General features: G+C 40.4%; 1 protein-coding gene and 1 non-coding gene across 4 annotated transcripts in view; both read right to left on the bottom strand.

The window, feature by feature from the left end:
• Positions 1-2060: 2060 nt before the first annotated feature.
• On the bottom strand, positions 2061-2144 carry Trnal-uaa. Its single transcript has one exon. It is a non-coding gene; the product is annotated as a tRNA-Leu (tRNA).
• Positions 2145-4796: 2652 nt separating this feature from the next.
• Positions 4797-26674, bottom strand: part of LOC105568014 (transcription factor collier) — an 80065-nt gene continuing 58187 nt past the window's right edge. The window contains exons 7-14 of one of the 3 annotated variants that reach the window (XM_012023354.1): positions 15734-15815; positions 13093-13225; positions 9724-9878; positions 9509-9635; positions 9080-9382; positions 8356-8622; positions 7649-7876; positions 6805-6885 (exon numbers count right to left, since the gene is read on the bottom strand). In XM_012023354.1, the coding sequence (XP_011878744.1) occupies positions 7746-7876; positions 8356-8622; positions 9080-9382; positions 9509-9635; positions 9724-9878; positions 13093-13225; positions 15734-15815 (1198 nt within the window). In that variant the 3' untranslated portion in view covers positions 6805-6885; positions 7649-7745. Of the gene's footprint in view, positions 6900-7648; positions 7877-8355; positions 8623-9079; positions 9383-9508; positions 9636-9723; positions 9879-13092; positions 13226-15733; positions 15816-26674 lie in introns of all 3 variants that reach the window. The other 2 variants (XM_012023352.1, XM_012023353.1) reach the window with 2 other exon arrangements.

Here is a 26674-nt window from a genome sequence, read left to right as displayed (position 1 = left end):
ATTTGAATAAATAAAATAAAAGCACAGAATAGATGATTCATTTTGCACAAGTAGCAAATAACAAAAATATGTAAGACACTTACCTTACGATTTCTCTGCCGTTGCCCGATGCCTCCTTGGCCTCCTCCTCCTCTCAAATTTCCTTGTGGCACTTGCACAACACTCACTCGCGAAAATTGATCGCGCGAAATTTCGGACACTCCCGTACGCGATGTAAAATACTGTGAAATGCAGTAAGCGACGTTCTTTATTTCCTGCCCGTTCGAATTGCGAAGAACGACAGAGCGAATTACACCGTGAACGCCGAAATCGCACAAATTTCTCCAATAAGATTAGTGTTTTTAATCCAGTATAAATACAGAGACGACGTCCTAAGGACATTTTTATATGACATTTTTAGGATTTGTCTGAAATATTCGATCTTATACACAAATGTGACTGGATATGATAATACATATTACCCTTACAGCACAGGGAGAAACTGAGAACGATCTGAGATTATCGCAAAAGTATATTGCGATATTTTCAGAATAATCGCATTACGTACTGCGAATGACGAAGTACGTTCTGAGAACGTTCTCACACAGCACGGGGAACTCCCAGAGAGCTCCTGGGGACCTCTTAAAACTTTTCATTTTCATACGCATGAAATACATTCGCATACACGCATGAGCTGCCTCACCTCGAGAGCTGAGGCAATTCATGCGTTCTCGCCCTGTGTATTTATTACATACATATATGTATTTATCACATACTTACTAAGTTTATGTTTTCTGATTAAAGCAGATTTTTTTATAGTTTATAAAGTTAAATTTTCTTAATTTTATTATGATATTGATGTTACAAACTTTTTTGCAATTAAAAACATAGGCAACTGACATCTAGTACTACCATGCTTAACTGTCTATAAGGGTTGAAAATTTGTGAATTTATCTGCAGGGAATATCTGAAATATCTACCAATAATAAGATAAAATGGAAGCAGATGTTTATATTGCCGACTTGTTTGTAAAATTGAATATAATTGTAACACAAAGAGATCGATGGCATGTACTTACTTCCTGTTATACTTTCAAACATTAAATTAGTTTTGTTGTTCCTTTTATTAACATCAGAGAGATATTTGAGAATGGATAAACGTTTGCATTATGTGAAACCTATCGGAGAGAAACCTCTGAGAGCTTGGCTGATTCCAGCGCCTTACACGCATTTTCATTTTTAGAACTATTCTGCTACACCCATTTTCAAGCACTGCCGATAAAGCCTCCACGTGTCCGGACACTGTCTTTAGTTCTGTCTCGCACCCTGAAATGATTTCCTATACTCTGAATTTCATTAATTCAATTTAATGACATACAATTATTCCAAACTTGAAATTTTTAGTTGATTGGCAAATTATAGTAAAAAGAGAAAAATGCGATATTTAAGAATTCTTTTATTTATAATATTTATAAATGACATTATTCTGTTACGCAATGATGCAGTATGATTTGCATATCAAATTATTTTTAAATTATAAAGTTAAATGCATATTGCGCGTTCGGCAGTGGAAAATTTCCGACAGTCGATAATGTTGGTGTTATTCAAATACAACCGCCACGAACTCGACTAAAGGCTTCTACCGATAATCACAGAATTTATCCAGAGCTGATAGTTTATAATTTCTTTTTGCAGGTGATTACAATAATTGTTTAATAATTTTATATAATACTTCATAAATTTTAATTAAAATAAAATGTGTTACTAGAACACTAAAAAAATATTATACTCTTAAAAACGCAATTTATTCCTCTCTCATGTATATCTTGTCATTATATTATTTCTGTCTTATATGATTGAAATATTTATTAAAACGGTATATATCAAGTAATAAAAAACATGATAAGATTTTAAATATAAAGGAACATTTTTGGAAAATATTAAGCTTAAAACTCTCATTATCAAATACAAAATATTTTCTATTGATTTATTTACTTAAAAAAATACTATTGAGAATGTAATGTTGCAGACAGGTTTGATATATCGATCAATTTATACATACGCTATAGAAAAAAAAAAGTTTGCCAGGTGTGGGGTTCGAACCCACGCTCCCAGATGGGAACCAGAACTTAAGTCTGGCGCCTTAGACCGCTCGGCCAACCTAGCTCTGTGTCGGAGTCTACCTCCGAGTTGGTTTTACTGTGATGTTCAACATCTATTGAGCGCTGTGATAAATTATTTATGATCTGTTAATGTTTCCTTTTCAATAATGGGTGGTTGTACAGTAAAAACACTCACGCCTTTTTTGTTTATTAGTGTAAAAACTACATTTATATAAACATATAGCCAATATGTATGCATATTTAATAATGACGAAATAAATTAAATTATGATTTATGTGTCAAAGGATTAGATGTAATATTTTGTTACATATTATAGCCTGAATATTTTATTTGTCTTATAAATTAAAGGAAAATTGTAAAAATTTCTAATTCCTGAAATTTTATTCTTGGAGATTTAACGCGAAAATCTAAATTCTTGAAAATTGATGATATAATCGATGGAATTGTATTACGAAAATATAATTTGCAAAAAAATCGTTCTAAAAATTATATTTAAAAACTCTAAGAATTTTGTAAGGTTCTACGAAACTACTATTGGACGTTGAAAATCTACTATCTCATATTAAGCTCCTATCAAATAATAGAGGACTTTCTTCTATACTTACATATAATACATACATATAAGATGGCAGAACTCAAAGGGGTTTCCTCTTGAATTGTTTAAATATATTTTTTAATAGCTCTTTCCATGTATTTTTACAAAACTGAATTTACAAATTAAACTTTTTACTAAATCGTTCTTACAAGTTGTATCTGAAAAAGTGCAAAATGCATTTCGAATCGTTGGAAACGTTTGTTGACGAGATTCGCTATTTCGACAAGCTCATGGAAATTCGATACCATTGAAGGAAGATTACCGGTAATAAGCAGATGGTAATATTCTTTCGCATCACTGGGAGTACAATGGGCTTGCGATGTCGTAGGATCCAGAAAGCAAACAGAATTCGAATGGAGCCGACTCGTTGCACGAGCAGATCTTATCGTGATGAACTGTCAGGGGTGGATCACCGGATTGCTCTTATCCCAGCTTGCCCGAATGTTCATCCCCTTTGACACGCAACCCAAGCTCAGCCTCGATAACATAATAATGGTAAAGACATCGCATGGCGCGATAACTATAGATAGTCGGACAACTAAAAAAAAAAAAGATCCAAACTTGTTACACTTCAGAAGATTTATAATTTATTATATATACAGTTTTTATTTTATACAGATTGTAGTACTATTTATAAGACTTGTAAAATTCAAGTTAATAAATATTCGCTAACATTGTGTCTCCTTGAGAAATTAAAAAAAAGATATAATTCTCTCTTAAAATGAATATTATAGACTTCTTCAAAAATGGTACACTTTGTTCTTTTTATCAAAAGGATTTTTTATAAGGAGTCTTTTAAGTTCAAATTAGATTGTGCTTGTGTATGTGGGTCGAAAAATTAAGCTGACCGCAACGAGTTGAAAATACAGTTGTATCTCTTTGTGCAAGATAAAGATTGAAACGACTGAGAAACCAAGATTACCGATTAACCAAAAAAGCCTCGAATATTGTTATATATTGATGATGCAATTACTACCATTGTAACGTCAAGTCGACTAATATTAATGGTGTCTAAATAACATATTTTATCTTAATAGATTGAAAAATAATTGTAATTTTTATTTAGTCGTTCTTATCATAAATTTGATAGTTTGACATAGGAAAACTTGTTTGTTTAATTTCTTATATATTTCTCTCTAAAGATATGAAATATCTTGAAATTTTTTCGAAAGAATTGAATTTTTTATTTTTTCAATTTTAAATAATCGAGAAACTAAATGGAAGCTACACAGATTATATACAGTTATTATGTCTACTGTGGAACGTATACCTATAGCTTGTGTATGTATCCTTTTAATAAATTATATACCACAGAAATTAGCGCGTTATTGTAACAGCATGTCAGCCGGGCGCAAGTGAAAATCGATACCCCTCTATGGGAAGCCAAAGAAACCAGTATTTGAAGAAAAACGATTTTGTATTGTACCCACGTTGTAACGTTTGCAATGCGGCACGCGCCACCCCTGCCACGTGCCAGCCAATCTAAATCTAATAACACAAACAGCCTCACAATACATGCATCATACACGCCAGCGTTTGGCGGCAGAATGTAATGGGACACCATGTGAACTAATCGCTCCGGAGTGGTCCTTCAGATCCTGTTTCGCTATTTGTTGATCCCGGCCTGTTCTTTCTCTTTCTCTTGGGACAAATAGGTTCCCAGCTGAGTTCGAGCGACATATTATGCAAAATAATTTCTGTTCTCTCATTCACAGATTCGATCTTACGACACTGAATAATTCCTCTGACATCTTTCATACATATCGAGAAGACGTAATAGTATAATTATTGTTTTTACATATAGTAATCGTTACACAGAAAGTTTCAATAACTCCATTAATAACTTTGCAATGTATTATTATCTGTTATTCTGCTGATTTAACTATTGCATATGAGATAGTTTCACTATTTAAATATCTACTTTTTTATAAGATAAAAAAATTTTATAATCTACAGATAAAAATTACTTATATAAATTCTCTCGTTTTAAAGAATGAAGTTAACGCAGTACGAAATTCAAACGGGATTAAAATACTTACATTGGTTGCATACAGCTGCTACAGTAGTTAAAGATGATATGGGCAAAGAATAGAACATATAAACTTTTCTATCATCAAGATTTTTAATTCTCAAAAAGTAAGTTTAATTTATTTCAATATACACCGACGAGTGTGTTTATACGCGCGAGTGTGCGTATCGTGTCTTCGCGTGCGTACAAGAACAACGCGTCTCGTAAAAGATGACGTGACGTGATTGAACCAAGGTACAATCAATATACATATATATATTTATATATATATAATCAACATCACAAGATCACAGAGCGCTCGGCTCCGGGACGAAGAATGCACTTCCTAGAAGAAAAGTACATACCAAGTCTCTCGATATGCAAAAAGGAACTCTTTATAATAATAACTTTTAACGGTACTTTTGTTTTGACAAACGATACGATCTACGCTCGTAAAACCGCTGCAAAAAGTTTTGGACTAATTGGGAGTTTCAATCCGGTATATACTTCGTATACTTTCGTGAGTTGTATGAGATTTGTTTCGGGCCGGCTTATCAAACGATCCAAATCAACTATATACGTTTTATACAGGTCGCGTTCGATCCAACTTTTTAACGTTTGTGGTTTGATTTTGTTGCCAGATACTGGTCATTCATCTAGATTATGTTTTAAAGTGGAGAGTGGAACGGATTGCAACAAATTCAATTTTTGAATTGAATTGGATATGGAGACATAAACTCGTGCATTCCTGATCGAGATTGCGTTAAAAAATTGGATGGCGCCGACGCAATTATACGGATGCGCTACGTACACCCTACGTTTATTTACACCTATGTATAATAATTTTCACTCTAGAGTGACGTCAATGTTGTTTCGTTGGATTCCTGGAAATAGTTTTCTTTTTGTACATCGCAACAATATTTACAGATATTTTACAAATTACGTTACACGGTACGCTAACTAGGCGATATTGGTTAGTCATAAATTGTAGGGGTAGGAAGTTAAAATTTCGAAGTCGAAAATGCTCTCTAAAACTATGGTATCTGTTATTCATTAATAAGCGATATGTCCGTCGAGTGGTGTCAATTTCTTTCGGTCTTTATCAGCCTCTGTAGTTTCAGTGATATAAAATATTTGATACCATCTTAGCTTTCTCGTTCGGTACATGCGATTGGCTCTCGGTTTATTAGATTTTAATTTTGTCTAAAATACAGATTTAAAGTATTCTGTGTTTAAATATTGCTCGTCAATAGTGTCAAATACAGCAAGCATATCATTATTATATCAATAATAATAAGAAAAATATCTACCGTCATTATTATTTTCGAAATGACTTTTACATTAATAAATCATCAATTAACGAATTCACTTACATATGGGATAAAGGAATATAGTATAACAGGGGCTGTTATAAATTGTATTGATCATATTTGCCATAAAATATCGATTGGAGATATCGAATTGATTAAAATTATTATTTATATAAGAATTTCATGCCAACTATAAATTATTAGAACTGTTGTAAAATAAGATAAAGTTGCTTTTTTTAAATATACTTTTTAATAATTATTCCGAGCCATCTTTTGACCGAGCTGTTAGATTTATAGAAAAACACCTTCTCGTTGTTCGATATGTATCGTTTCTTAACTAATTCGATCATCGGTGATCGTAGCAAGATAGTTGTCTTATAGATTTTTGCACTGATTTGCCTGATTCCTTACGAAATTATCGACTTTAACTCCGCCAAATGACAAAGCTGTCCACGGCGTTCCCGTAGAGGGAGAACAATAAAAAAAAAAGACTTTAACTCCGACGACAATGATGTTGCCGCAAGCAGCCCTTCTTTCTTTTTGCCGCAAAAGTAGCAGAGAAGAAAAGAGAGCCACAAGCAAGTCGAATTCGCGAAGGCAATGTACGTACGCCGGTGCGATAATAATGCGGCATTGTTTATGCGATTATCTGCACAATTATTCAGATGCGGTCGCATATACTAATCGGCCGGTTCGTACAATATCTCCGCGAAGGCGACGATCCACGTCAATCTCGTCGGAGTTTACATCTCGTAGCACTATTTGCCGTTTGACGAAAGCAGCGGACTGGCAGCGGCTGAATATCCTTGATTGCAGGTCGGCAACATAAATGGGTTCATGTTGAATGGTGATCCGACCACCTCTCCTAGTCCTGCAACATGCCCACTGTCAGTTACACATTAGTAATGCGATATTGCTTAAACGCTATGACACAATGAATAAGTAAAAAATAATAAACTGCAGAAGGTATAAGAACTTGATATTTATAATAATAAAATTGTTTAAATAAAAGGGAGGATTTTTCACGAGGCAATGATAAAGTAAGAGAGAAGTGAAGGGAGAAATAATTGTTAATTATATAAAAAGTATTAGAAACAATCGTTCATTTTCTTATTTCCTACGTTCACAGTATGCAAATCCGTTTGTTCAATAAATAATCTGTTTCGATAATTGTATTTAATTCAAACTTTTATTTTGATTTATTTTTAATTCTCGAGCTAAAAGTGTGCGGTGAGGATTTTGTGAAGCTTTCTAATAACCCGTGCGGATTGATACAGTAGGATAGTGGATAGCGTACATAAGAATTTCGCAGATATGAATTGAGAGAATATGTACACAGAAGAGATTCTAGCTGTTTTTTCGATTGCTATGATGTGCACGTACACACATCGTGTTAGTGCTACAATTTCATTCAAAGAAAGTTAACTTTCCCTCCTATAGAACATCTGTTAATTTTTATTAAAAAAAACTCGTAATATTTGTAATTTACTGAATTATTTATAAAAGAAACTTTGTGGCGTGAAAGGGGCGATTTATTTTTCGGGAAAAGAAGCGGATACTTAAACTCGAAAATTCGCAATTATATTTGGCAATTAAATTAAGATTACTGTCGCGTTGTAAATAAGTGTACGTACATTCTCAAATGTCGCCTCTCATAACTGTTTAATCGCAGTGCATAGGGTGATGGTGGTGATGATGGTGGTGTTGGTGGTGATGGTGGACGGTTAGCGGTTACTGGGCGGCTGTGGCGAGGTGGTGCTGTGTGGGCCAGTGCGGTGGGACTGAGGTGGTCGGTGGTCGTACTACGGGGGCGAACGCACTCCCGTCCCCGGATGTATAGAATATGCCATATTGTTCGTGCGCTAAAACGAAAATTCCACATAAGGGAAAATCATAAGTGCGTGCATCGAAAGGTAACATTAAATAGAAGAAGGGCATGCGTGTTGGATACGTGAATGTATATGAGTGTTAGGATCCATCATTTAGAGTTGTGCCGAAGAGATCGACGTTTCGAAAAAAACATTTTTCGCTCACGAAACATATATTGTAACATTATATTTTGTTATGACTAGACAGATGTTACGAAAGGACTAGTGATCTTACGAGTGTTGAATCTGGCACTAATTTTCATTATTCAGCATTTATATTTTCTTTGTCGCGCTGCAACGTGACCTGTTAGCGTTTCAATTGATTTTACAACATACAAATAGCAAGAGTCGTCAAATGTAAAGAATGTACATTTTATCCCGGCACAACTTGGATTTTGCGAAAGTTGCAGCGACATTGCACGAACACGGGACCGTCTGCGGGAGTAGAGTAAGAGAGATAGTAGGAGACTTACGCGAGGTGTAGAGAGTCGGGCTGCCGGTGTACGGATTGGCGACGGAATAACTTCCGTTAGTACTGTGACTGTGTGGTGTGCTGGCTGAACTACCGCAATAACCACCGCCGGTTACGACACCACGTGGACTTGCGCTGCTGCTTTGTCTATAAGCGTCGGCGCTGCCGACGTTGGCTCCGACACTACCACCGCTGCCACCGCCGCCGCCACCACCGCCGCCGCCGCCTCCTCCGTCAGCAGCAGCTCCTGTTGTCACGGAACTACCGTCTAGAAATAGAAACCTGCCCGTCAGACGAACTCGTCAGTATTTTAGGTCGTGAGTGGTTGCCTAGTAAATTTAACTCATGGTTCATCTGCGTCGGTGATTGGTACAAGCTTCTATGGAAAAGAGATCGCGAGACATTTTACTTTCTAAATTGTATAATAAATATCTAGTATCTATGAGGACAGTATGAGCGAGTATTGTCAATGGAGACACATACACGCACACGTACTGTCTAAAAGTAAATTAGTGACTATTCACTGTTTTCAGTGAGGGGTAAACCGCTGAGGGCATTGTGGTGTACAGATTTGCGGCATTACTAGGCATTTTTAGGCGTTAGAAAGATAAAATAAGATAAAGTAATGCCCAGTGGGCATTGGTGTACAAGATTTTGGTCAGCGGTTTCCCCCTCGGTTTTCAGTGATAAACCACCGATTGACTCTTAGAGAGTATCGTACGTACCGTCTGTCCATTTTGCCGCGGTACCATTTTCCTGCACCGTCACCGCAAGTTGTCCTGTATACGAATTAAAGGCCGTTGCCGAACTGGATGTAGGAGGTGCCGGTGCGTGCACTGAACCCGGACTTCTGGGTGCCCCCGCGATCCCCATGTTTCCGCTCTTAGGCATACTATAAATGGCTTCCGCTAGATCCGCCGCCCTCTTCAATACTATCTCCTTTGGAAGCTTTTCAGGGTCACCGGGGTGCCGCGGAACGAGTTTCTGTAACCTTTGGAAGCCGTAGTCGATCGTGGGTTCGTTTACCGCTGGAAAATACAGCAAAGGTTCGTTTGCTGTTACCGCATGATCGGGTCAGTGTTACAATCTTTCCGCGATAATTATCATTCGCGTGGATCCTCTCGAGATAGGTACCAGACATTCTTCGTACTTACAAACGTAGACAAATCTACCGGGCGCTCCTTTACAGAATTGTTTGCTTTTATAATGTAACGTGACGTCGACGACGCCGGGTATTTGCCGCGCTGGTGCCTGCACCTTGATTGCGTGTGGTGTGATAAACTGTAATAAAAGGGAAGAATACATTTTGATGCTTACGTAGCGGGATCGGTGTCAGAGATTCCCAGTATTAAGTTTGCGAGTTACTGACCTCGCTCCAAACTAGCATCGATCCGAAAACTACTTGCAATCCGTCGAAGAAATTTTCACCGATGATTATGACGGTGGATCCACCCGACGTCCAACCCTCATTAGGCGATATCGCCTTTATGCATGGTGTTTGGAGAGGTATTGGTGGATACAAACCTAGGGTCACAACACAGAAATACTACTATATTTCTTGCATTCTATTTCATTGTTTCCAGTACTTAATTAGATTGATATTTGCGTCAAGTGCGTTGAAGTTTCCTGCCAGCTTGAGAAATAATCACTTTGAGTCTTGAAGCATTAGCGATTAGAGTTCTCCCATAATGAAAGAATAACAGTAACGAAATAAAAAGTAATACGTAAGTTGAGAACTAGACAGAAGCAAGCGGTATCTTGAAAATAACTCGCGACTGACGAGAGGGAAGAAATAGGATATGGAAAATTATCTGAATATTCTGTTTATTCGGTTGAGGCCGAGTGGCAGATATATTTTCCGGCGTGCAAGTTTTCGAGGTCGCGGAAACTCGTGAAAGTGGGAAAGAGGCGGAAAATGAAAGAGAAACTACGAAGGAGAGCTGCGGAAAGAGAATGAGGCGGCGAGAGAAAGAGAGAGTACGGGGAGGAGGGTTGGGGGGGGGCTCTCGGAGAAGGGTTGTAACAAGAAGGAAGGGGAGGGGGCGATCGGGCCGCCGGTGTCTCTGCTTGGAATTTATAACCCAATGATATCATTTTGTACCCCGGCGAAGCCAAGCCACCCCCGGCACCAACCCTGGGCGAAGCGGAGCCACGGCAGAGTGGCTGACATCATGGTATATTGCTCTCAGTGATGCTCAAACACTTTCCACTTCGAGTGCTTATGTGCCGTCACATCGATAAATCTCGGCGGCTTGAAAGATCGCGGCGTTGTTTATATCTCGACGTATTTAAAGAATATTCTTTAGCTATTGTCGGGGCAAGAACACATCTCTTCGCGGTTAACGGTTGTTCGCACTTTTGCGGTTGATAATAAAGATTAATAATAAAATAACTGTTGCACTAATAACGTGTAAAATCGATTAAATACTTCGAGTATAAATTCCGTAATGAAAACTCGTAATAAAATTGTAGCGTATGGTATAATTGGAAAGATTGCACCGTGCACACTTTTATTCGTCGCAATAAAAAATGAAGTCAACAAGTGACGCTCACCGTGGAAGCGTTTAAAGAGTCGCAAGTGTGGTCCCTACGCAAATGGGGATTCCTCAATGGGACATTGGTATTTATTGCGTTCAATGTACGAGAAAGTCGTTAAAGAGAGCCGGCCGTGTTGGCAACCATCCTGGTAGAGAATTGTCGAGCGGCGCGGTGCGGGCCGCCGCGAGGGTGGTAGAGAGGCGAGGAAGAGAGGTGGAGGGTTGAAAAGAGGGATTCAGTAGAGGAGGCCAAGGAACAAGCGTACCAACCCGGAATAAATAAAATCCTCCGCGCCACTGAATGGTAAGGGGTGTTATTCCCAGCCCTCCCGGCAGCCCCTCTTTCGCCACCGAACTATCGTCGAAGTCGAAGAGCCGTACTCCGACACGTTCGGCCCGATTCTCTTTGATCACTGCGAGATCGCGCGATAACTTCGTTCGCCGTGGTAAAGACTCGAGAAATTTACCAGAAAAACCGGGCTTTTATCCCGGCGCAAGCAAGTATCGTCGCAACGATGTTGCGCAATCATAGTCCCTCTAATATTCAACCGGGACCGCGAATACCTTTCCATATCGTTTCATTCAATTTCGGCGATTAAATTCGTAGCTTATCACTTTTGATACAAATTAAACTAGTATCCTGAACTCTGTTACATGAAACGAGTTTGAAATTTTTAGAAAATTTATAATTTCTCCCCCCCCTCTCTCTCTCTCTCTCTCTCTCTCTCTCTCTCGTGTCGTAAATTAAGTTTAAAAAAGGAGGCAAGGTGCGAAGTGTAAAATGAGTAGCAACAACGTTTCGCCAAATAAGAAACGCGTTAAAACGGCGTGTCGGGGAAGATAGATTGTAAGCAAGCGTTTCAAATTTCATGGACAATCAAGATTTGATTTGTACAGCAACCGAGAGAATTCGTTCACAATGACAGCAAAATCCACGAGATACCGGCGTTGTACGTTCTTCCCCTTTCTCTCTCGCGTTTCCTGTCTCATTGGTATGCTCGTTTCGGCGTTTCGGGGGATAGCTTGCGGGGGGATTTGGAAAGAGTGGATGTGTTGGTACCTTCATTGGCGTCGCAGAGGCTCCGGGAGGGCGGCGCGAGATAGCTTAAACTTAGCATTCACAAACCAACGCACCGCGGCAACCGCGGGGAGGTGGAGGGCGCGAGAACGACAGAGGAGGAAACTGAATGAGAGAAGCAGAGATCGAGATGAGAGAAGCGGGCCAATTCCGCTCTCTTTCTTTCCGTGTCTTTGCGCTTCGCGGCAGCCAACCAGGTAAAAAGAAGAAACTGACGCGGAGTGGCGGGTGGAGACGAGAACCTTGGAACCCGCGGCGAGAAGAAGGGGGACAGGCACTCGGGTGAATTTCGAGCGAGCGAGAGTGGAGGGAAATAAGACCAAGAGGAACAAGGAGCGCGGAACGGAGCGTGGATCCTTCGTTTCCCCGCATCCCATTGATTTACATCTTGTCTTGGCATAGGTAGGAAGAAAAGACGGGAGGAAGAAGCCTGCGCGAGAGGAGCGAGCGGTCGAGGGGGTGGCCGCGCGATATCAGCCGTTTGTATGCGCGGCCGACGCCAAACTTTGCTGAATTGCCCTATGACTCCATATATCCCATTCTACCGGTGCGCCCTCCTGCAACCCTCTTACGATTCCGCCCCGCCACGGCTGCCGAGTCGTTATGCCGATCTCGAAGAAAACTGACCCCCATCCCCCGCCTGCGGAAGGGCGCCGCACGAGAGAAACAACACGCCGCGAGCATTCGAATGGCGATGCCCCTCCCGAACGTCAATCGCCCCGGCAGAAGTCGATTTTGATCGACAAGCGTTGAAAGCGCTTACGCGCGTGAATCATATCATCCGTGAAAAATCGATCCGTTGAATAAATGAGGGCGTTTAATGCGCGCACCGGGCTTTTTAATTATCGTCCGTTAATTAATTATCATATTTTCTGCGAGTGCTTTGTTAGCACGGCGAAGGCTGCCTGCAATTACTGTCGGGGAATGTAGCAGCTGACTGCAAAATTAAATAACGAAAAACTGTACGGCGGCCCAATTGGTGTTTACGGGCAAATCGAATTATCGTGTAAATGCTCGTGCAGTTTCCCGCATTAAATATGCAGACGATATCGATGCTCTCTACAGCATAAATTATCTCTTTAACGATACTGGTTAATTGATACTATTTATGGATCATACTTACTGTTATACTCGCCAGGATCACTGGGGTCCAAACGTTTCGCTCTGCGCCCGTGCTTGCTGTTGTTGTGGACGAACATATTGTCCGAAACCGCTAGTAATGGTCCTTCCACTCCCACTTGCGTAGATATGACCACCTGTTAAACAAAACGGACATTTGCCGACATGTAAGATATAAGACAATTAACGTAGAGATGTAATACGTAATAAACTAATAATAAAATTATCCAATGTAGCAAATTAATAGTCGACACAACTGGCAAATTCTATTTGAAGAATTTTATTGCGAAAAATATCACCTCAGGATTTGAACCTGGACCTCCCTACACTTTAGGCGGGCGTCTCACCAATTCGACCACTGAAGCACGTGGTAATATTTGTCGCAATAAACAATCTAATGATGATATTTTCGAGGGGATGCTGGAGTGGCGGCTGAATTCCGACCGGAATAGTTTGAAAATTTCAAAGACATAATGCGATACGAATTAGACTTCAAACTTCAATGTTTTTTATATGAAAAAAAAGCCAATAATAAGATTTACAAACGCAAAAACTGTATGCGACTCTGTCGGTAGATGAAACCACTCCAGCATCCCCTTTTATTCTCTGTTACACACATTTATATGTTGATAAAATTTTAGTTCTCACATTTGAGTACACTTTCATGAAAGTTATTAAACGATAGGCTCGGCAGAGCACATGAGACTTTTTGAGAAACACGCGGTGTGATTTAACACAAACGTTCGAAAAAGAAATTACTAAATTGGAACGTTATGCACCTCCGTGAAATTTACGCTTGTATCTGTTTATGTCTGACTTGGGGCGTGGAAAAATGCGCCGCGCAATAGACGCTATCGTGAATAATATTGCATTTCTCTCATGCACGTGATATACCGAGCCAAGTTCATCATATCTTCCGTGAATGAGCATGCACAACTCGATTTGCTGCACCGGATACTACGGCATGCAATTCGCGACTTGCACGTACGACGTATGACGCCGATATAATCGCGCAAGTACGGGAATATAGTCGCGTATTAAGATACGATTATCCTTCCTCATAATTAACATAAAACACAGCGTAATAAATTATTTACGAGATCTCTGAATAAGCTGGACAAAATTACTCGCTTACGTATTTTACGCCGTTCACCGCGCGCGTGCATCGAGGCGTCGAAAAGATTTTCGCGGCGAAGCAGGGAGAAAGAACGCTTATAAAATCGTGCGAGCGGCTGGAAAATGCCCGAAAGTTTTGTCCTTCGCAACTTCGCAACTTTCTCGCGTGCTGGTGATATTACTCGGCGAGTAACACCACCGCCAACTTAGAGTAAAGCGACGATAACCCACGCTCCGCTGCCCCCGCGGCGGGAGAGATTTTCGTGAAGACTGCACTAAAATTTTAATTCGCAACTTTCGGCAGTAAGCAATTCAGAAACAAATTCGAAAGTACGATGAGTATTCTAATTTCAGTTTGTCGTTGTGCCGACGCACGAAAAGAAGAAAAGTAAGTAAGAGGGTCGAATAATACAAAAGGAAAGAGACGAGTCACGCAAAGGACCGACCGTTGGGGTCTCTCACGACGTTTTGATAATTTATTTTTTAATTTCGTTTTGACGGGAGAGCGGGAAGAGGGATAGGTGGTGTACGATTTTCGATAAGCGAGAGTGTGGCGCTGTTGCGAAGGGGCGGACGAATATGAGAGCGAGTCGGGGGATTAGGTTGCTCTGAGAGTTAATTGTGGGGAATTTTGAATTATTATTTAAAGTTGTAATTGTTTCTCCAAAAATTGTACACGAAATTTTCTCTTAAAGTTCACCCTGAAAATTGTGGAATAACACGGCAGTTCGAGGAATTCTGTGAGAGTTTTTTTAAAATTTTACCATATTTTTTACTAGTAATTATACTTAGTATATATTTTACTAGTAAAAGAAAATTCTCTCTGTGTGATCGAAACGTCGGAATAACTTAAAGAAACCGCCTTGTCAGTTTAAATCGTGTAATAATTATGTCTGGTTGATGGAAACTTCGGCCTACCGTCGAGAAGTTGTTAATCAGAACCATCGTCTTGATTTGTCTATAGAAATGAATGGATTGATTTTTAATCAGACGCACGTGTACGCATACAAGTATGTAATGCATGTATGCAATAGTGGAGTTCCATAAATACGCGGAAATTTTACGCGAAGAAGGATGCTCTCTGCGACGATAGGCGTCGCACGATGTTGCGGCGAAATTTCGGCGTTCTCGTCTCCGTCTGTCCGCCCCTATAATTTCGCGAATCGTGACTCGAATGACGGAAGTGTCTCGCGCGGTGTGCATTTCAGCATTGCGACACGACCTGGAACGTCTTTGAATCAAGTGGGTGGAAAGCCGGAAGCGATTAACCGTATCTCAAGCAGGGTCGTAAATCGCGCTATATGAATCATCAGATAAATTATATTACGAATATGAGATTGTTTTCGTCTCTGTGGACGAATCCATTAATCCTGAGTATAATGTAAGCATATCCGTCTCTCTGATAAATAGTTTAACTCGTAAAAATTTGATGGACATTCTTAATGCATAAAGACAAAATCGAATTCATTAAACATGAATCGTGCATTTATATTTAAGGTAGATAGACAGCGAGCGCACAGACGACTTACCTGAAAGCGTCTCATGTCACGTGGATTGCCGGCGTTCTTGAGGCAGTTTTGGTTACACTTGAGAAAGAACTTGAGGAAGAATCTGCAAGTACAGAAGGGACCAGAGTTAAACGGTTGACAAGGTGCTTAACGCTCTTCAACGCCGGGAACTTAATTAGAACGCGAACTTGGCCGGAAAGCAAGGCTGAATATTGTATAAGCCAATCGCGAACCCCGTTCCACTCTCCTCTATTATTCAGCATTTCTCTAGATTAAACTCCCGACTACGTGCTTTTCGACCTTTAGGCCCGTGCGGCATTGTGTACTGCACGAAATATGCGGCTACCTCATTGTCCTGCCACAATGTCAAAGGACATTCCCGTAATACATTTTTATAATGGAAAGATATAAATTTTCTTTCTTATTTTATAATTATTTCTATAAATATACCCAGAATATGATATAAAAAAGATCGCGTATAAAGATAGTGTTCTTAAAAATATTAAGTACAAAATAATATTTTAATGTAATGTGTCAGTTGGAGTACATACAATTACTGACAGAAATTTCTATTTATGCTTAATATATTCTTTATTATTAATTACAATAATGTAGTAATATTAATAAACAGAATTGATATAGCACGCGTGTCTAAAAGGCATCTCTTTAAGACGTCTTTAGGTCGTCTTTTAGACGTACATATCTAAAAGATGAGTTAAAGATGTCTTAAAGATGCCTTTTAGACATATGTTGTTTAAACATGTGTTGTTTGGGAAGGCATGTGATAAAACACACATCAAAGATAATGACATATTAATTACTGCTAAGTGCTTTATTACGCAGAAGTCATGTAAGATAGGATTTTGAACATAAAATACACGCAAGAATTCTACCGAAAAGCCGCCGGCTCAATTTTCATAAATTATGCAAAACGCCGAGGATATTGAATTTCAGAAATTTTTTTTTTTTTTGAGACGCATCTCCCCTATTGGTTTGTGCCTACAGAGATGGAAGAAGTTGACTGAGGCACGAGCAGAGTTTAGAGATCAGGTAGTTGAATGCCAGACCGAGTAGGTTCGAGAAAGCGGAGGAAACGCGTAGGAAACAATCAGAAGGGCCGAGACGACGCCGACGACGAAGCTGGCAAGAAGGAGGGGTAGTTTTCTAGCGGGTAGGCTTTTGTCCCATGGGACGCCATTGTCATTCTCCCCGAAAAGTGCGTCCATGGGTACTGGCTTCATGGAAAAATCAAACGCATACCTTCAAATAACGTCTTTTTGTCTGCACTTCTACTTTCGTCTCTCATGCAGGGATTGCCAAAATTGCGGAAAGAATGATACTTCTTGATCCATTAAACAGATTTCATTATTCTCTATCTAGTAGTAATGTAATTTTCATGTCGAATTCCTGGTGCATGGCTGAACTGTAAAAGAAGGTACAAGCTGTCTCACATGTCTTCTTTGAAAAACATCCAAGAAGATTTTAATCACGCGTAGTTAAATAGAAAATTGCGACTGTTCAAAATTTGTGTTGTTATCCACGATGGTGACCGAAAGCATCTAATCTATTTCTTAAAAATACATAAAGCTCGAAAGCGAAAGACAAAAACGAACTTATCGCGGGGGCGTAAAAGAGTTCGACTGAGTGAAGCGAAGGACGAAGGGCGAGACGACGTACGGGAGGGTGGAAAATTTGGCGATACGGAAAGAGAAAGGAAAAGGACTCTATCGATCTCGCGTTACACGCGTTTTCGCATCCAGTCGTGAAACTTAGATACCTAGGTATCTGAGAGAGAGAGAGAGAAAGAGAGAGAGAGTTCAGTCTAATGTCGCGCGCTCGCGCGAATTTAATTTCGTTTACTCTTAGAGAACGTTAAGATGTTATCGCGATGCTGGATGGGTATTCAAAGCATTGTACTTTGGCTTATCGCGGCCGTGGATCTTGCTCTAAACACGATATCTTCGTCGCGCCTGAGGCGTCGCTCGACAACGCTACCTCTAGTCGTTTACAGATAGGAATACCATCGACCGTACTTGCACCTACGATATTGCGAGAACGGCGCGAAGACGCTCCTTTAACGATGCCGACGACAACGGAAACGAGTCAGTAACCGCCCTCGAATCGAGAACGTTTCACTTTGTATCTATATTGAAATCGTGTGTCACCGTTATTTAATAAAATGCGCCAACAGCACAATACATTTGTATCCCGTTTACTCTGACCGTTTAATATATAGATATATATTTTTAAATTATTTAAACATGTAAATTGTAAGTGTCAAAGTGTATTGCGTTACCTACTAATCAAACACAAGCCATGGAGAAGTGAAATTGAAAGAGAAGAAAGGGAGGGAATACTTAAAAAACATTTGACGACAAGGAATTATGTCTCCGAATCTACCTTACAAATTTTAAAGCGTTTTACATAGTCACTAATCAAATACAAAGTCGTGAAAAATTAAAAGAGAAAAGGAGGAAGCGTTTTGAAAAAGTTCCGACCATAAAAATTGTGCATCTGAATAAAAAGAAAAAACGCCCGAGGTAATTGAAATATTCCGATCAACGTTTCGCGCCCGCCACTTCCAGCAAAGAAATCGGGCGATCCGCTTTCAAAATTTGACGCTAACAAAATGACCCTACTTACGCGGGAGAGTTCTATGAAGAGGGAGGAAGGGCGCGCTAGCCGGGATCGGCAAAGGAAAGATAGGTGAGCTATAGATCTTCGCTTCTTTTTTATGGGATTCGTTCATCGGCAACACTAATCATTTACGACGCTCCCGTCGCGCCATCGCCGTGCCACTTTATTCCTCTTTCTTTTTCCCTTACACGAGATCGTTTCCTTCCGCGCGTTCTCCAAGTATTGGCTGTTAGGGGCTAATGGATTGCGTTACCGACTGATTCAAATGCGAACTGGATTTCATTCCGGGCTCGATGGGGCGGCAGTATCGATGGTGTCGTAACGCGAACGCGTGCAAGAAGAAGGGCTAGTTTCTTACAGGGGATCAAATTCGATTCCGATAGTCTATTAGATTTTTCTCTTCCGTTGGCGGCCTTCGCGAGCTCGTGTCAGCCTCTTCGGAAAAATCTATTCCGAATCGCCGCTCAGGCCAACCAATAGACACATAGATACACTTTACACCGTTGAAATATTAATGCATTGTTCCAATTGTGTGAAATACTTGTGCGTATATTAGTTTGTGATAATAAAAATATGATGGCTGCGCGATCGACGCAAATATAAATAGTTTGGCTATTGTAAATTATTCCTATGTAATTTAATTTATTAGTTATTGTAATATCGTATAAAACAAATGTATTTTATTTTTCAGGCTTGAATTAATATTATATGAGTTAACAAATTTTATCGATAATTTACTAAGTTTTACTTTCAAATGTAGTTAAAATTATGTGTTATAACAGATAAATAATATCTATTAAGAATGTTATTTCTACGGAGGAAGAAATCGTTGTCTCTCTATTTTATTGTAATCGAACAACATCGGTGGAAATTTTTAGTTGAAGTCATTTAAAAGCAGTTTATTTAAAGTCTTTCGACTGTTCGCATTCGCTAACGAATTGACACGGAGGAAAGTATACAGGGGTTCGATTGCGAAATCATACCCAGTCTACCCTCCGGAGTTCGCATACCTTTCCATTCCCTCGGATCAAATAGAATAAAACGAAGCAGTAGGCGGCAAAGTGAGGATTGGAGGTTGCAACGGGATGACAGGGGAGAGTGGTGGCTTGTAGCAGGAAACGTTCGCGTATCGTTCGCTGTTCCCAGTTTTACAGCGAGCAACTTTGCAACGTCGGAGCGGATGAACGAGCGAGTGAGGAAAAAAATCAACGGTATAAATGAAAAAAAAAAAGGCTAAACATCGGAGGCCCGCGAAGGGCGAGAATTGTACGAGCAGCAAGCGGGTAAACAGAGTCGAATGAATTCAATCAAACCTTGCAGTAAATCATCGGTACTCGCACGGCAGTTTTGTTTATATTTTCCGTGTACCAATTAGCGATTTTTCTCGCCGTACCGTAACGCCGATGTTCTTTTCTCCGCGAAAACCGTCGACAACGACCGAAAATAATTTTTACGCTTTGCACGGCGGACGTGATTTATAGGTATAGTTTCTTGCCACACACAAACACATATATATTATATTAATTATTAACAAATTCGTGTATATATATATATATGTTTACGTAAAATATGTGTGAAATTAATACGAGTACTGTAAGAAAAAAACAAATTACAAATTCTCTCTTCTTCTTGTTTACATGCCACCCGGTACGGCATTCGTGGGTGCCAAGTCGCAAGTAAGTACCTTCTGATCTAGTAAATATATTTCCAGCAGGGGCTGAATGGATATAGGGGGCTTACTTGGGGACTCACGCGTAATAGTTCCAAATAGGGTGGCATTACGCGTATCAGAAATCCATTTTCTCCCACATCGGAGAATCTTTAATCATGTTTTCGGTTCTTGCTGTACGCCCCCTCTTCTTTGCCACTATAAAAGAGCGGATATAACGTGACGAAAATTCAACGAAGAGATCAGGTAACAAAGCTGATGACACCCATCATACTTATCGGTCTTCATATTTCGTACATGAAAGAATAGGAATCATTATCGAAAGGACCAAAGTTGTTTTTAACCGTAATTTGTATGAGAACCTGTTTTTGTATGAGATTAGAAAAGGATCGTCAATATGGAAAAGGAGCTGCTTACACGACAGAAACTTGCCGAATAGGCGTGTACTAATCACCGAATAATGTGCCTGAACCATCAACGTCCACTAATTATGCCTTGGGGAATGTCTTCTAAGGGATAGCTTCATTATCATTTTTTGGTTCCTAGTATTGTAACGAGAACTCTTTTAACAAAGTAAAAGATACCAGTGACATGAAATCATAAGAAAAATAATTTGGTTTTCTAATAGAACGTTGAATGATCAATTTGGCAAACAACAATAAACAGTGAGAAGAATTATCTTGTTTATTCAGATAAGAAGAAAATGGTGTATATTGAATGAAAAGAGATTAAATAAAAAATTGCTTACATCACGTAATCGGAAAGACCAGCAACATCGGTGGCGTAACAAGCGCAACGCCTCGACCTCGAAACAACTTTTCTGAGCAATGCCGATAATTTCCACTCGATCGGATATATTTAAGCAAGAGAATGCTCGGGAGTAATCACGAGTGCATAATGCAGACGAGCAAGACGTCAATTAGTAAGAATGTGTACGAAGGTCCGTAAGGTATAGGAAACCACCTAGAGCTGTATACCTTGCATACACCTTAACCAGGGTTAGTAAGGGGTTAGCAAGGTATCAGGGGATGCTTAATGTTTAACTAGCCTCCATTACTGCCTCCCCAGCACCTCCCCTCTCCCTTTCTGCACTGCCGTCATCTAGCTTCTCCGACTCGTTCCTTCGGATTCTCTTCTCAGGAAGTATTATAGAGACGGCTAAGAGGGATCGCGCGTAACTATCGGTTAATACGGGAAATCATTTTCCAGGAATAAGGGCATGCTGTGTAACAGGAGATTGTCTCATCGCGCTGATTTCAGGAGCAGCGATTATGATGATAATATTAGAAATTTTCGATTTACAGATAACGTCACGGGAGTAATTTTCAAGTCGAGGAGCTTTGTTTTGATTAAAGAGTAATAAAATGTTAAAGTTAATTGAGCGTGAAAATTAATTAAATCATTAATAAAATTTTAATTGCGTAATTGTATGATTAAACTTTGCAAAATTATGCACCATAAGAGTGTTTCCACAATGAGAACCGATTAAACATAGATAAATTTAATTTATACGGAACGCAGGGGGTCAGGAAAGCTGGGAAAATACAACGAGACGTGTGAAACGTTCCGTTGGAAAGGAAGACATTGTTTAACATCCTCTTATCAGAATGTAAATAGTTGTCCAACCAAGAATCGGCAGTAGAATAAATTTATGTGCAATCGTGCGCGAAGAATGAGTTAATATATTCGTTTTATGGTTTTTAGAGTTGGATAAAGTTTGCTTTCCCGAGAGAGGAAAGCGGCGAAAAATTTTTATTGACATGGTAACACGGACAAAAGTATTGTGCGTAATATTGCGCTTTAATTATATACACATTTTACGTATCTGTTAGCTTGTAATTACATCTTCCCTAATCAGGGCACTCGATAGCCACTGGCGACATTACGTCATTACATAATCTTGCACTTGCCTTCAGCTGTGTTCCGAGAGAGTCTTGTATCTCGAGCGGATGCCATCGCGTGTTTACGAAAGGAAATCAGGCGACCGACTACGTGTGTAAAGACGGGTATCTTAACCAAATTCCTGCCGATAGGGAGGATACCGTTTGCCTAAGTTCTAAGACGGCTGGAGCTAAGGCTATTCGGCAGGCATTGCCGGGGTATTGCATAATTCATACCTAAGTAATACGTCTTACTGCGCAGCATGGCCCCGAACTAACGTATCCTGTCGTAGCCCCGGCGTTGTGTAGCCGCTCACCCCCGCTTTCGCCCCATGTTACGTCGACCCCTTGCCACGACAGCGAGATACCCCTAATGGCAGTCTATCACATTAGCCGCAAGACGGCTTGAGAGGCCGGCTACCATAACTAGATTTGCCTTGCACGTACGGCACATCAACCGACGATTTACCACGTATCGCATAGTTGGTCGTAGCTATTAACTGGCGTAAGCTCCAACTTAGCTTATGTCGACAACGTGACTGTGCTTAACACCGCGTGCCCAAGGAAGGATAAATCACGCAGCATCCGAGATAAGCGAAAGGAAAGCCGCAGATCCTGCATCAATTCTACTTGTTATTCATTATGTTTACAGGTGTTGCACCTCGCAAAGCGCCATTTTATACGTGTATATTATGAAAGATATATATCTACTTTTTCAATATTCGCCTATTTATGCCTCTTTATATATTAAATGAAGGTCAGTATAATTTTTCAAGGTGCGAAAAGAATTTTTATATATTTCTTCAACGATCGAGGCCCTGGCGTGAATTCATATTTTTTCATATTTATAAAATCGAACGTTAAACTCGAAATTGTGCCGACGTTAATAATTCCTGTTCTTTATTAATTTAATAACAATAGAGAGAAAATTGCGAGGGATCGTTAATGTGGGTGTAATTAAATTATTCTCGCTATTCGGACAGTTTCAAGATTATTTCTGGTGGGTTACGTCGAATTTTCATCGTGTCTGGCGCTGGATAGCCGAGTAACTGTAGCGTGACGTGCGAACTGCGAAAATTGTTGAATTATCTCTCTGTGCCTTGGGCATACAGCGCTCGGACAAGGAGCGGGGCATTTCCATAAATGCATCAGAACCTCCAACCGCGTAAACTAACTTAACGCCGACGACGATTCCCGCGTCGGTATACGAGTGTACGCACGATTTATTAATGCCTGCATTTAGATACGGAGTCCCCTGGGAGCACAGTAGGGGTGGTTAGGAGTCTCTCAAGTTACCGCTGTCAAATATCGACAAAAACGACCGTAAGTCGCGCATGCTCCCGTACATCATGTGGCTGCGGAAGACAGAGAGGCAACACGCGTATCACAACATCCTGCCGCATGATATGTTGGAGAAACATGTAAAACGAACGTATCTATCTCTCTTTTTTTTTTCAAAGTTTAACGCGCCTTTGGCACAATCGCCTCTCTGCTTTAAGACAATGCTCCGCGCGCAGAACAGTAAATTTTGTATTAAAATTACATTTAATATAATTTTAATTGCCATAATAAATGTTACAATAACGCTACGAAACAGCAGCAGCAGCGGCGGCGGCGGCGGCGGCAGGATAAGTTAATGAAGCGGTATTTCGCTGTGAATTAAAATAAACGAAATTTCATGCTCGAAGATAACCTGACAGTTGGACAAAGTAAGCAGTGAATACTAAATAGATAACGCGACTAAAAATACCTGCTAATTTGCAAGACGTAATTTGAAGATCGCGAGGAGCGTTTAGTCTTTATTTTCATTATTCGGGAGACGATGCACGCTCAATCAATTTCCGCGACACCGTGAGAATTTCTCGTTTGCAGACAGTTTAGAGCGGCGCGTGTCAGTGTACACGGTAATAACACACCGTAAGTTTGTCAACGGAAGCTCGCTTAATCCCGGCTAACCTCGTTGCCTGCTCGCGGAGTTTGTCGTCAAACTAGGGGAGCTAAAATGTGATTTTAATATTCGCGGCTCCTTTGAGGAAACTCGCGAATCCTTCCTTAACAGGCTTACCAAGGGAGCGCCTATCCCCTCCCGAGGGGGGTCAGCAACCTGCTTTGAGGAGTGCACTTACTTTGAAACTCGGCACAATCTCTCATTCCTCTACTAACTTTCAAGCGTTTCATTCTTATTCCCACCATTACCGGAAAGTCCTTTTCTTCCTGGTTACTCTCTAAAAGTCAATCAGTGGATTATCACTGAAAACAGTGAATAGTCACTGATTTGCAGTTATAGATGTACCACCGAAAACCGCAGTGGTATACTTGTAACTGCAAATCAGTGGCTATTCACTGTTTTCAGTGATAATCCACTGATTGACTTTGAGTACCGTAAATTAATTTTTTGGCAGCTCATTGGACAAACATTAATTTTCTTACCGAATATTTGCGCCGCAAGTTATAAATCTTGTTTCGTCAAAATACCGCGTTTGCACGTGAAAATCTTTTTCGATAATTGCAAAACAATATACTTATAACGCGTTTAAAACTTTTATATTTTTTGTAAATTTTTGCCCCTGTAGAAGGTACTCTTTTATAATCCCGCGACAATTTTTCGCTTAACGTAATTACCCTGGCGGAATTCACGCTTGCCGAGAGAAAAAAAGTCACCTCAATGAATGTGATCTCTATCGGGCTTTATTAAAAAATATGTCTTAATTCCGCCCGGGGCCACGTTTTTAATTTCTCCCTATGGACGCTCCTCCGTGCCGATGAGCGCCAGTATAAAGAATCGCTGAACGAATGGACTTGGCAAGCAAGGCTAATTACTTTTGCAATGGAGAGTCGTCACTTCAATAAATTTCATCCATTTGCGAATATGAAGAAGAAATGTATCTTGAAATTAGGTGCGCCTACTTTATTCCACACTTTATAAATAGACAAGGTGCATCTCTTAATTATAATGAAGCGCATGTTTATTCACACCTGCGCGCATAAAAAATAATCTTGTTTATTCAAAATCATTGCACACGATTCGTTGGAATGTTTTTCGCAAATTTTATATAAAAATTGTACATGTTACCCACTTTCGAACGTAAACGCAGCGACCGTGGATGCAAGTTGATGGTAAGAAAAACGGGAATTATCGTTTCTCGCTCGAGATCTTTGGGAGGTTAGCAGTCGCCATGCTGGCAGGACATAGAAGCACGCAGGACACGACGCCGTGGCGGGCCGTGTAGGGGTTGCCATGGTGATCTCATGGGGAGGGCATTCGCCCTCTCTCACCCTCACCGAGAAGATAATGCTGCCTGCCTGCCTTTCTACCGATGTTGCGCTACCAACCGCCACGATATCAGAAGCTCCGGCAATAAAGCAAACGTCCATGCTTGCACGAAAGTTTATGAGACAGACCCGGTTTTCGAGTCGCGCGATTACGAGGCGACAAGCCAGCCAACGTTACCTTCTTGTCCCGCATATTCCGCTCATCGTCGTACATATCTTGAAAATTACTCTGGTGTAACGTCAAGCGATACTAGTGGCTTCTCCAATTACCTGTATGCTAAAACTTTTCAAACAATTTCTCACGTCTACAATAACCCAAAATTACAAGTTCCACGCTCTTGAGAGACAATAAATGTCCCGATAATGTTTCGTCTTGTTCGCAACAATGTGTTGTGTTAAAAAACTGCTGTGTTGTACATCTCTTCTTTCGCAATAATTGAAAGAAGTTATCAAGATATATTTTGTACACTTACAAACGTTAAATGAACTCTTGAAATTCTTCATATTCTCGATACGTCAAATCTGACATTTGTTATGTATCGGAACGTTTCATCGAGCGACACATATACGCAGCATTCTCCGTAAATGTCATGGCTACGAATAAATGAGAGAAAATGACGAGCTTCCCTCAACGACACGCTCCGACGTCCCGATTGGAAATGGACGGAGGACTGTATGAAAAATGATACATCGCGGTACGGTGTTTATTGCTTAACTACAAAACTATAAGTGCGATACGTCAGTACGAGATTAAACGACCTTAAACCGCAAGGACGATATCAGTATATCCAAGACTTAAAGGCTTTGGCCGCGGACGGCGCGCGGCCGACTAACGACTCCTCGCTGCCTCCGTGCTTCCTTTTTAGAGAAGCCAAGACGGACGAGATGCGGACGCTTCGACAAAGTGTCGTCGTATTTTTGGTTTACGGCGTCTGAGGGTTTCCGACACCGAGGGACGGACGGGGCGCGAGAGCGGGCGAGAGGCCGCCCGAGCGCTTCAACGATCATGAGGGTGGAAAGTGGGTGGTTTGGTGGGTATACGGGGAGTGATACCGGTCCCAAAGGTGTCGTTACAATTAGACAGCACTGCCAACTGCTACGACCTCAACCGCTAAATAACTTACTGGTGCTGACAACCCGACCGCCACCCCGTTACCGTTCATCGTGCCGCATGTAACCCAACCGTGAGTCTACCGCGTCAACTGGTGAAAGTGCTTCGCGTATAATTTCGGCGTCTCGCTCGCCCAATTTCTTGCAAGAGACCGCACTTCTGCTTTCACGTGTACCTGCCGCTTTTACCTCAACGTGCGAGCCCGCGTGACACGGACGAAGAGCCAGAAAGAATGTCGCGACAGAAACGTTTCGATTAAAAACATAAAACGAAAGAAATTAATTCGATCGGATTTTTCAGATCGAAAGAATTTTCCGCGTATTATTCACTTTCTTTCTCTATGTTTCTCTCTCTCTTTCTCTATGTTTCTCTCTCTCTTTCTCTCTCTCTCT

The sequence above is a fragment of the Vollenhovia emeryi genome, unplaced genomic scaffold (assembly GCF_000949405.1).
Source record: "Vollenhovia emeryi isolate VEMERY1.0 unplaced genomic scaffold, V.emery_V1.0 DF939132.1, whole genome shotgun sequence".
In the NCBI taxonomy this organism is placed as follows: Eukaryota; Metazoa; Arthropoda; class Insecta; order Hymenoptera; family Formicidae; genus Vollenhovia; species Vollenhovia emeryi.
The sequence above is the reverse complement of the archived record's forward strand: the minus strand, read 5'-3'. Positions and strand labels throughout refer to the sequence as shown.